The 13,264-nt window shown below is 35.8% G+C and overlaps 1 protein-coding gene across 2 annotated transcripts in view; it reads left to right on the forward strand.

Moving 5' to 3' along the window:
* hrg (poly(A) polymerase hiiragi) overlaps nt 1-13,264 on the forward strand; it is a 92,777-nt gene that overhangs the window by 34,751 nt on the left and 44,762 nt on the right. For both annotated transcript variants that reach the window (XM_081725550.1, XM_081725549.1), the window contains exons 7-8: nt 2,652-2,863; nt 11,025-11,230. In XM_081725550.1, coding sequence (XP_081581676.1) covers nt 2,652-2,863; nt 11,025-11,230 — 418 coding nt within the window. The remainder of the gene's footprint in view (nt 1-2,651; nt 2,864-11,024; nt 11,231-13,264) is intronic.

Here is a 13,264-nt window from a genome sequence, read left to right on the forward strand (position 1 = left end):
TTATCCTTCCCTCATTTCAGTTTTTTTTTTTTTTTTTTTCGAATATTTCAACGAAAAGATTTCTTACTTTCTCGTTTTTCAACTTATCAGTATTCAGCATCTTGTTGCCTATTTTTCTTCTGCCTACATTTTTCAGTTGAATATCATAGAAAATCTCGGCTTCGGGGAGGGTCTTGGCGTTCTTCAAGCTATGCCAGTACCTGTCCTGAATTCTAAAATAGTCTATTTGATATCTTCGGCTGTCTGTTGAGGATTTCTGTGTATCGTCTTCTCTTGTGCTGATTGAATCAAGTGTCCCCAATTACTAGTGAATTTTCTCTACGGAAATTGACCAGTTCCTCTCCCCTTTCATTTCTTCCGCCTAAACCGTATTTACCTATGATACTACCTTGCTATCCTTCTCCCATCTACAATTATGCATGCACCTCTCTTCTTCTTGTCTATAATTTCTTTAATTTTCTCATACTTTTTCTCTATTCTTCAATTATATCCGAAGAGATCGGTGTGTATGTCTGTATCCTTCTTTTTTCTCTTTAAGTCTTAACAGCATAACACTGTCATCAACAAATTTTGCCTTCACTACCTTCTCTTTTAAGCGCTTAGCAAGAATTATTCCCATACCATTATGATCGCTCTTTTCGTTACCTGAGTAACACATTTTCTTTCGCTGAAGTACACTTAAGGGAAATCAAAGATAGCAACCAGGGTGTCGAGTTGAATGGTATTCACCAGATTATGACAGGGAATGATAGGAGAACAATAGAAAGAAATGCAGAGACCCTATTAAACGTTTGCAGTGAGTTCAGAAGTAAATGCAAAGAAAACTAAATACACACAAGTTCGCAATACTGCAAATTATGGATGCGTCAGAATCTCTGTTTCTGTCACTGTACAATATCTTTTTGTTTGCTCTGAACTTTTCCAGTACTGATTTAAATAAAATATGAATTTTATTTAACCTAATCTTTAAAATAAATCTCGAATATGACCACATGCAAATTACATAAATATTTTATTACTGTTATATATATATATATTTATGAATAAAAACATAAGCAAACGATATGATAATAACATACTTAAACTGCACTATTTGCATAACCATATTAAATGTACACTGACAGGTCTGCATTTCACACCTGGTAGTGAACTGTCGCCGACATAGCTCTTCACTGTAGCACACAGTTTCCCCACCCGACACATACATGTCTTCGTGAATGTGATGGTTGTCGAAAGGGCTAATTTATATAAAAGAGCAAATATTGTTACCTATGTTGTTCATCGCACAGTTGATCAATTTTCAGAAGAGAAAAGGTGTACTAATGCACTTAATTTAGACTTCAATCATGAAGTAATTATTTTTACCGTAAACAAGATGAATAACGAATATGTAGTGGTTCAAGAATTAATGCAGAAAAATAGGTCTAGTAGCCAAAGCAAATAGTAAAATTTATTAAATATTACAGTAAAATACAACTGGACGACACACAGGTAACAATATGTACTCTCTAAGGTATTGTTTTTCTTGTTAAGTAACTATACACATACGTATATGTATACACGTGGTAATCCAAAAGTCCGTATACCCGCGATAATGTGAAGTGATGATATTAAACATTTAATATCGTCCTTTCGGCTGAAAATAAACGACCAGTTAGGAGGAAAGGAATGAAATTGAAGGAAAGGAAGAAAAATGGTTCCCCGGCCAAGGTCAGTGAGCAGCAGACACCACACGTGGTAAAGTTTGTGACATCACAAAAGGACCAGAGTTCAGCAATGAATATTTCTTGTGGAGATGTACTTAACTACGAAGCCCTTTAAGCAGTACATGAACAAGTTCGCTTGCAAATATCTGAGTGACGCAGTGACGAAGATTGCTATATGGAAAGTATTGCAAACAAAAGTTCTACAGGAATAATTGTGCATGGTGTCTGCAAGATTATTACGATCTGTCCACTATTTATCCAAATAAAGGACATTTTGCTACTGCTCGATAGGGAGGACAGTGAAACTAAGTTGTTTAAATCCAGTTTAGTAATGAAGTTTAGGCAGCCCAAGAACTGCTACCACCTGACAAAGAGAAACAGATACAATTCTATGTTTGGTTTAGACATTTCACGTCGCGGAACATTAACCGACTTTATTCTATCTTTCTGAAGGAGTCATATCATGGTACCATTTGTACGTTAGCAGTAAGCGCGCAGAACACTTGATATTGCACCCCTGTCAACTCACACATCCCCGAGATCTTCGAGGCAGAATGCGCCATTGACTTTTTCTGTGGTGATTTTTAAAGGAACGGGCTTAACGCCACAAACCAAAAAATATAGAATACTTGGAAGAGAAACTTTGTGTTCTCTGTTGCTGAAATCACTCTCCTTTCTTGTTGCGAAAGGTGTTCTATAACTTGCGTAATTGTGTTCCCTTCTGTAAAGAACAGCGCAAAGAGATGAATTCTAGCATTTACTATGATCTTTTGTACATTTAGGTACTTTAATAAGTGTGTTCTCTGAACATGGTTGGGTATACCGACTTTTGGATCATCCTGCAGATAATTAGTTTTTGCCAGATGGCAGAAGCAAAATGTTTTATTAATACTTTTCTTAGATGTATATATATTTTTGTGTGTATCGTTTCATTTGTGTTTACAGAACATGGCATCTATAGCAATGCATTAGGTTATTTGGGCGGCGTTTCATGGGCTATGCTTGTAGCTCGTACGTGTCAATTGTACCCAAATGCGGTTGCAGCCACATTAGTCCATAAATTCTTCCTTGTTTTCGCAAAATGGAAATGGCCACAGCCAGTTTTGCTCAAACAGCCGGATACTGTGAACTTAGGTTTTCCAGTGTGGGACCCAAGAGTAGGTATATATGTGTTAACTGTGTCTTACTGATTAAATTTGAAAATTAATTGTGTGTATGTAGATGTTTTTTCTTTCTTTCTTTTTTTCTTCTCTGTTAAAACTAAATTTCTTGCTGGTTCTGGAGTGATTTGTGGACATACTTGTTTGCATTTGAAATAAAAAATTCTATACATACATTGAACTCAGAATGTCACTAGAACATGAGTTGAATAAGTATGAAAATGTGAGTAGTTTTTCTATTCGTAGGAGATATTAATTTTGAGTAGTTGATTTTTATCAGTGTTATCTGACCTTTCTTTTACTTTTCTTGGAATATTGTATTTCAAACTTCATATTAGAATTTTGGCATGTTGTTATTATTATAGTTACGTTGGTGGTGTTGATTAAAGGGAATGCAAGATTTTATTGTATAAGTCATGTGGGACAATTTTGTTGCTAATGAAATCGTAGATACTTTTCTTTTTGTGTTATTAATAGATACAAAATGTGTAGAGAATTGAATCTGTCTCATAATAATTCCGTATTATTTAAATAAAAATAAGATTTGGGAAAAGCAAATACTTACATTAATAATCTGTGCTACAGTGTCAGCAATATATCATTGTCTTCATCAAACATGTTACTTTTTGAATGCGTTTGATGAAGACAGTGATATATTTCTGAAACTGTAGCAAAGATCATTAATATAGGTGTTCACTTTGGTCAAATTTTTATTTAAATTATACATGATTTCAAGGCCCGAATGAAAATATTTCCCTATGTATGAAAGATAGTAATTTGTTGAAAAATGTTCTCAAACAATGAATTGTTTGAAGCAGAATATTTCAAAGCTAGATTTGCTATGGTCTGTTAAGTATCTTGTGATTGACACATGTAAATATTAAAGAACATGGACGGAACAAAGTAGATTCATATTCACGTACGTGAGTTCCATAATTTACTGTTCTGTCGAACACTGCGCTGGGTGAGATAAATGAAATTCAAATTACAACTGAAAAATTGACACGGAGTTCTTGATTTTGAAATAATAATTATTAATAGTAGTCGTAACGATAATGGTTGTAGCAGTGAAATGGTTATCGCGCGTTCTTTTGGTGTACGTGGTTCTGGCTTCGGTTTCCATGCAGGATTTTCGGTATGGACTTAGTATTTTCAGACATTTCGAGAGATTTTGAACTAAAGACTAGCGGGCGTTGGTCTAGAGATCGAGAAATAAAAGCGATGGGCTTAATATGATGGCTACAACATTCAACAGAAAACTGACCTGTCTGTCATGTCCATTCAGGGCTGTAACACCAGGGAGTTTATTTTAGTAAAATTAATAGTAATTACTGATTACTATAATAATAATTATAATAATGTCTCCCACCAAAAGTAACATGAAGTCTATATTTGTCTCACCCATTTTTTCCGTCCTGTTTTTTTCTTTACCTAATATTGTTCTTCTGGCAACATCCAATAACCACGTTTTAACAAGGTTGGTTTTGCCCTTTTGGTAATGTTGTGAGACAATTCACTTATACTCCTAAATGGACAGTACTTAAGTCTAAATTTTACTGTAATTGTACCCAGACCAAGTTACATGTGAATTGCCCTGAGCTACCCATGAGGAGACAGTATTTGCTCAAATAGTACAACTTAGACAGTAAAAATTAGTTTTCATAATGTAATGTGAACACCTTGAAGAGCAGTCTTAATAAACTCAAAGTTACTTAACTTCTGTCCTCTAATTTCTTATAGATTGTGAAAAATAATATTAAACGTCGAATTTTCGCTGACACTTTCAGCATTATTAAAATTTAGTTAAGGAATGTAATTTGGTAAGGATAGGATGAATGGAAATTCAATTCCTAACTTAATTTCTACCAAATTATGTTCCTTTTCTAGTTCTCGGTAATGTTGATGGCTATCAACGAAAAATCAACTTTTAGTATTATATTTTAAACAAGCTACAGGAATTTGGAAGAACAAAAGTTGAGTTTATTGATATTTTTATAAATTTTAGAAAATAGCGTCCAATCATATCTTTGAAGAAATATATGATGCAAAAAGTTCGGTCCTAATAAATATATGTTTTTACTTACAAGGAAGGAAGGAGAAAGATTAAATTAAAAAATAAAATAAAATAAAGATTATGCGGGATACAGTAGTTCAAGTTATGAACGTATAGTGTCAGATAATGGATTACATCCAAGTAGTTGTAATAACAGAATAACTCGTCCGACTTAAATACGTCAGTCATGAAATAGAATATTATGATCTAATCTTGTCTCGTTTCTAATATTAACCAAGCTGAACTACATAATAGTTCATGTCCTTTACTCATAATCTACTCTGGCGATACTATTGGTTTATCAATTCTCTGTTGCTCATCGGTATGTATCTTCTAGAAATTTTTGTCTTCATCCATAAATGTTTCTTCCACTACTGGTCAATCCATTCCTTCTGAATGTATATCTCATTTCAAAACATACAGGGGGTGGGGCGGTGGCTCAGTGGTAGAGCGTTCACCTCCGGTGCTTGGGGTCCCTGATTCGATCCCAGCTCGCGCCGTGTGGACTTTGTGGTGGACAAACACCGTGCTCGTGGGTTTTCTCGGGGTTCTTCCGTTTCCTCCCACTTCATTCCACCATTTCACTCATCTCTCATCATCACCGTCTCCTTCAAAACATACAACCGGTTTCCAATTCATTGTCATCTTTGTACGATACATATCCATTTCAAAACATACAGGGGTCTATCGGTCACGAAAGTCATGAAATTTAGCTTTTGGGTCACGAATTTTTTTATCTGTTCAGATATAAGTACAGACTAGAAAATTTTGTTCTATAAAACGTCAAAATTCGCCACCAAAAATGTCTATAATCGGCTTTAGACGCTACCAAATGGCAAGCAAAGCATGCCTCTATCGCATGCATGAAAATTCGGCCTAATTCGCACCCAAATTCGCTCTTGAGAATGGTACGAAATGTTATGATTAAGTAAAGAAAAGGTCATGAAATTTTATTTTGGAATTTTAGTAGACATCCTGATATCGTACAAACTGATCGAACACTTCATCACCTTCATTCATATTTTCAATAGATCCATTATAATGAACATGGATTAGATTTCCTTTTCCGAAGTCGTAACTACAATTGTCTCACTTTACACATCACACCGCTCAAGAAAATCAAATCCTACCTCCTGCTCGATATTTTATCTTCTTGATAACATTATACCTCGTATGCGTGCAGTGCCAAACACTTAGAAATTTTACCTGATAACCAGTCCACAAATCGGAGAACTCTAGTAGAATGCTGGTGTGCAATGTGAACATACCCCCTTAACATGTTGCCACCTTTAACCACATTTCCAGGTTTATCATAATTTCTAGAATTTGGAAAACCGACTGTACAGTCCTGTTGGATGGTGCTTTATACCCAAAAAACAAATCAAATTGTCCGATGCATTGTTTCGGCATTAAACGACATTCGAAATCATAATGTATCGTTGTCCGAAAGTGTACAAGAGAAATTTTCTTTCTTACAGAAAAAGAAAAAAAAAACGACTTCAAACTCCTGTAAAAATAAACGAATTTGCTTAAACAAACAAGCAAAGACAGTTTAAACATAGATTGGTCAATTTTATAATACAGAACACTAGCGCCAGTGTAACTGGTAGTTTGCAGAAGCTTTACTATCAGCCTCGTATTGTTCAAAGTTTAGTGTAACAAAAAGTAATAGATTTCAGTTTAGTACACTTGCACATGGATGACTTCGGTGGCACAGAGAATGCCTAACCTGTAGTCAGTTTCACGCTGTGTGTTGTACGGTATTTCTAATGTTACAGAGTTTATGGCATCTCTTGCGCGATGTTTTAAGTCCAATATGTTGTCAACTTTCATAGTGTACACTTTTTATCTTTGATATACCCCTATCAGAAAAAAATCCAGTGGAAGCGTAAAACCCCAAAAACTTGATTCGTTATGGCCAGTCCACCGATTAGGAAATGTGACGTTAAACAGTGTCGAATCCGAAGACTAGTCTGATGTAGCATCATTCTGCTGAAATATTATTGTCGGTTTCATGTTTTTATGTGAGATACAGTAATGTTCTTCAATCTATCCGAGTGATAATTACTGATAACAGTATCCTTTTGAAAGAAAAGCTGCGCCACAAATTGATTGTTCATAAGACCACACAAAACACTAACTTTTGGAGTACTTTGCATGTGTTCTACGAATGTATTTTGTTATACCCCAAATTTATACATTGTAACGATTTACTTTCCCCGATGGAGGCTTCAATCGATCTTTTTAATAAATTGTCGATTTTTTAACCCCAGTTCTCTCACTGGTTGCCTAATTGACTTCCTTGGACTTCGTTTGAACGATCTTCACTAATTTTCGGCCTCTTCCCATATGCCTTGAATTCCACCACCGTGTTCTTTCACAACACAACGGTATGCCAAAAACTGACCACATCACTTCTTTATAATCTTGAATGTCGGAGGGTCTCTGTTGCAAACACTACGAAAGTTTCGTAGCACTTGAATTGGGATTTTATTTCTTGTACCACCACAAATTCAGACACGCTGGTTTGAGACTGTCATTTTAGAAACAGTTTACTGCTGCAGGGCTACTATGGTTTTAACGCGAACTACAACATTACCACTTAAACTTGGTAAGTTTCTCCTCCTACTGTTACGGAAATTGCAAGGATGATCAGAAATTAATAATAATAATAATAATAATAATAATAATAATAATAATAATAATAATAATAATAATAATAATAATAATCGTAGTAGACACGCTATATATTAACCTAGATTTTTTAAAACACTTTTCTAACCTCATTCGTTCTTCGCTCTCGTTTACATTAGGAGAACAAGACGTTTCAGTTCGAAAGCTAAGTATATATATATGGTACAAACCTGCGTTGCTCAAGAACTTCTTTTTTCTGACCTGTTTTCTCTATTATTCTCTGATAAAGCATCTGTAAAAGATTTAATGATAGATACTTTTCTTTTTATTCGTATTTTTGTGGTGTTTTTTACTAATTGGTCGTAAGTTTGTTCACTTCGTGTTAGGATATGATTTTTTTTCAGTGCCACAAACAATGGAGCACACTGTAGAGTAATATATGTATATTAGTGCTTGGTTATATGTACACTCATGTCCAAAATGATTGCCGCATATCTACAACTATCTTCTTGTAAGAATATAATTTGATAATGATTTTACAGGGTACTTTTAACCCTGCAGTGCTCGCTTGCGGACTCTCAGTCCGCAGTCAACAATGGTTGATTTTTTTTCCCGCGCAAATCACCCTTCCCCCTTCCTGTTTTTCATACCTCCTAACAATCGGCTTCTGCTTATCAATACTGAGTTGCACTTCGAAGCGTGCACTAGTGTTGGAGATATTAGCTAATGCGGAGCGTGAGTCCGCAGCGACCATTAACGTTAGCTAAATATAGTGGTAACCAGAAAGATGTGGGAAAGCTCAGTGGGAAATAAATATAAATATGACGAAGAGAAAAGGCGTATCCAGCGTTTGTTGGATGAGTGCTCAGTCGATGGAAATGATACCGTGTATGAAGATGATGAAGATGAGAGAGAAGACGACAATTTGACTACTGAAATCATGGACACGGACACCGAACAGGAAATATCTGATGAAGAGGAAGTGCTACATAGCAAGCAAGTTAGTCCATTTTATCTTGGGAAAGATCAGAAGACAAAGTGTAGTGTGCTCGTATCCCCGAAAAACGTAAGAACAAGATTAGTTAACATAGTGACGCATTTACCTGGTGTGAAACAAGCCACGAAGGATTTGAAAGACTCACTCGAAATTTGGAAATATTTTTTCCGGAAGAAATAATGAACGCTATTATAGACAATACAAACAAAAAAATTGCACTTGCAAGACAAAACTATACGCGTGACCGAGATGCAAAAGAAACAGATGTTGCTGAAATTCAGACCCTCATTGGCCTGATATATTTAGCAGGCGTTTTGAAATGTAGTAGGCTTAACGCTGATGACCTGTGGCGAACGGATGGTATGGGCGTAGAAATTTTCAGACTCACTATGTCTCTATCCAGATTTCGATTTCTTTTACGTTATGTTAGGTTTGATGACCCCGCAACTCGTGAACAGCGCAAAGCTCAAGATAAGTTAGCTGCGATTAGATTCGTTTTTGACACATTTGTTCAAAAATGTAAAACTGCTTACACACCTTTCGAGTTTGTAACCGTGGATGAAAAACTTGAGGCATTCAGAGGAAGATGTGCATTCCGCCAGTATATACCTAGCAAACCTAATAAGTATGGAATTAAAATATTTGCTCTTTGTGATTCAAAAATGTACTATACAAGCAATCTGGAAATATGTGTTTGCATGCAGCCTCCGGGACCTTACCGAGTGGATAATTCACCGTCATCTGTGGTTGAAAGACTTTGTGAAGCAATAAAAGGGACGGGTAGAAATGTCACCACGGACAATTGGTTTACAGTGTGGAACTAATGAAGACCTTAAAAGTAAACTATCGATTGACATTGCTGGGTACCATCAGAAAAAAACAAGAGAGAATAGCCCCTTGAATTTTCAAAGCCAGTTAGTCGTCCCGAGGGATCATCAATATTTACTTTCCACGAAGATTGTACCTTGGTCTCATACATTCCCAAGAAGAAAAGAAATGTTCTCTTGATATCAAGTATGCACCATGATGACAGTGTTGACGCCGAAACTGGAAAACCAGAAATGATATTGACATACAATGAAACTAAAGGGGGTATTGATATGGTGGACAAACTATGTTCTGTCTATGACTGTGCAAGAAACACTAGCAGATGGACGATGGTTGTGTTCTATTCTATGCTCAACATTGGAGGCATAAATTCCTACATTGTTTACAATGCGAACAACTGAATTTTTGAAAGGGTTGTCCCTACGAATGATAGAGAGCCTTCTGAAAATTATAGCAACTGTCAGCAATATTTCCGGCAGTATGAAGAACCAAATTCATGATCTTGGAACGGAAGCTACTCAAAACTTACCTGAAACTTCCAAAGGCGTCCGGGGAAGGTGCAGTAAATGCGACAGAAAGAAAAACCGACCTGCAAGGTATCGATGCAAAACATTTTTGTGCTTAGAACATTCATCAGTGGTGTGTGTGTGTAGAATGCATTGAAAGTGCCTCGTGGGGAAACTAAGTGATTGGGAAAATATTACAGAATGTAAATATATGTAGAATTTGTTTGTATTGAAAAGCCTTCATAGAAAAAATTCAGTGTTGACGGAAAATGAGACTTTTTTTTGCGAATGACACTAATACAATAATATGCATACTCTCTCTTTTATATTGTATAAGCTCTGAGTTACAATAATGCTAAACAATTGGGATTTTAATTAAATTTTATCATTTAAAACATATTTTGTAACTCATTCTAAAGCAACGATTTACTACAAGAAAATTAAATAAACAGAAATACGCTAGCGATAAATACAATCACTAAATCAAGTGATGAAATAATAATAGTTTTATAACAAGAGTTTTCGTGAAGGTGAATAATTTTTCAATAAAATAGTTAATATTCTTTGCGATTTTTGTAATATCATTTATTTAGTATGCAATTAAAAACTTTAACGTACCTGCGGAATGTCAGTCCGCAGCGACTACTCATGTCATAAAATGAGCGCGACTACATCAGGGTTAATACTGATACTATGTGTATAATCGGGAAATGTATATTTGTGGTAAATTTCATAGGAAAATAATTATAAGTACGAAAATTATAATGGGTAAAACAAAATGTTGCTAAATAGACAAAGTTTTATTTTCGTTTTATTGTTCTTATTTACTGCTCCTTTGACATGAAATTTCCCACATACACGTCTTTGCCGATTATACACATACTAACATTATAAGAAATACCGGGAGAATTCGTTATCAAATTATATTCCTACAACAACATATTTATAGACATGCAACAATAATTTTGGACATGAGTGTACGTTAAATCAGTCAAAGAGAAAAAAGTGTGGAAAAACGACCCTATCATGACTTAAGGACATTAATAAGTTAAATATTTAATTTTGCTTTTTCTAGAATTCTTGATACTGTTTATTTACTGTATTAAATTATTTTGTACATGTCTTTATTTTTCATTTTAGGTGAATGTTGCCGATAGGTATCACTTAATGCCCATTATAACTCCAGCATACCCACAACAGAATTCAACCTTCAATGTTTCTATATCAACAAGAACTATAATGCAAGATGAATTTAAACAGGGACTTCTTATTACAGATGATATTATGGTCGGCAAAGCATCTTGGAGCAAATTATTTGAACCCCCAAATTTTTTCCAAAAGTACAAGTGAGTAATATTATTAACAAGTCTTGCCATATTATTGATATTTATGATGTTAACTATGAAGGTAAACGATATTAATTGTTTGCTTTGATTCTTACACCTCTTCCGTTATTCCTAAAGAGAGTGTTTAAAATATATATGTTGCGAATGGAAGAGGAGGAAGATATATATATATATATATATAAACAGAGAGAGAGAGAGAGAGTTCCATTGCAAAAGTCATGACAACTATTTTTTTCTCGAAAATGGTAGCGAATAAAAAGAAAATTCTTATATATGCAAATGGAAGGTTAGTTCATATGTAAACATTACATATAGGGAGATGGATGAACACACACACCACCATAAAGATATAGCCCGAGAAAAAAAACGAAAAGAATTAGTCGTTTCAAACGTGTTTTACTGTCAATTACAAGAGTACACAATAGTACATCTGAAACCATGCGCATTCCATGGCATCAGGAGGTTCCCCAAGAATCCAAAAGATGGCAGGTCATCATGACACGTGTTCCTGCCCCGTACTATTGTGTACTGTTGCAATTGACAGTGAAACACGTTTGAAGCGACAAAGTTCTTTTCGTCTTTTTACTCATGCTATATCTTTATGGTAGGGTGTGTGTTCATGCATCTCCCTTTATGTAATGTTTATATATGAACTAACCTTTCATTTGCATATTTCAGAATTTTTCTCAGTGGCTCAGTGGTAGAGCGTTCACCTCAGATGCTTGGGGTCCCGGGTTCGATCCCAGCCCCCGCCAAGTGAACTTTGTGGTGGACAAACACCGTGTGCATAGGTTTCCACGGGCCGTTTCCCCCCACTTTCTTCATTCCACCATTTCATTCATTACTCATCATCACCGTCTCTAGCCTAACCTGTATAACCGTGGGACGTAAAACTTAAAGATTTCATTTCATTTCATTTTCCATCAATAGAAAACTGACTGAACCATTTGTTATCCATAATACGACTAATAATGCTAAAAGACTCACAAATCGAATCTACTTGATGTCTTCATACACTATTCATACCTTTAGCATTTCTTACAATCAACCTACAACAGTAGCTCTCAGCCTTTTGAAAACTACGACTCCTAATTTGTGGGCCCCATACGACCCATCTTCTGTACAAATAATAGCAGAACTCCCTCGTTTCTAAGCGTTAACGTATGCGTCTTTGACGTAGGAGATACGGGTTCGATTTTCGGCTGTAGTTCATATTCGTATCTCACATTAAGCTGTAGTGTAATAGCAATTGGTGGAATAAGAATGTGTGAGGAAACGATTACTCCAGAAAACCCACGGACACGATATTGTCCACCAAAAAGTTACTTGGTCGAAGATAGAACCAGGGACCCTACGCACAAGAGGTAGGCGCTCTATCACAGAGCCACCATACTTCCTCGGCAACCCGTAAAGAAGCAACCTACCAGTTGAGAATACTAACTTACAAAAATTTACTGTTTTTACGAATTCCACATTCTGACAGTGTGTACTTTCTTTACATTGGTTTATCACAAACAGTATTGACTAGATCGGTAGATTTATCAGAATCATATTTCTTCCTTCAAAGTGGGAGCACGGTGGCTTAGTGATAGAGCGCTCACTTCAGTTGCAGGAGGAACCTCGTTCGATCCCAGACCATAAAAGTTAGTGTTGAACAATATCGTATCCATGAGTTCTCGCGAGTTTACCCTGTTTTCTCCTACATTGTCATTTCACATATTCTTTCGCAATAATTATTATCTGTCTCCATTATTGGATCGAATTTGAGTTTTACATTTCTTCCGCTAGTGAGGCTGTATGAGACGTGAAGCTATGGCTTAACGTAGGATCCGACCCAAATGAGCTCCCGCTGGAAATCGAAGCCGGATCTCCCATGCCAAAGTCGCATATTCTACCCACATAGCCATGAATGATCTCTCTGTCTTTATTAACCTAGAAGGCATAGAAGTTAACCACTTCGTATCATTTCAGTCCTTCGTACGATGCCCTATTCTGTACTGAACAAAGTAGATCAATTAAACGTGTGTATCTCTC

Source organism: Thermobia domestica, chromosome 9 (assembly GCF_964235325.1).
Source record: "Thermobia domestica chromosome 9, izTheDome1.hap1.1, whole genome shotgun sequence".
NCBI lineage: Eukaryota > Metazoa > Arthropoda > Insecta > Zygentoma > Lepismatidae > Thermobia > Thermobia domestica.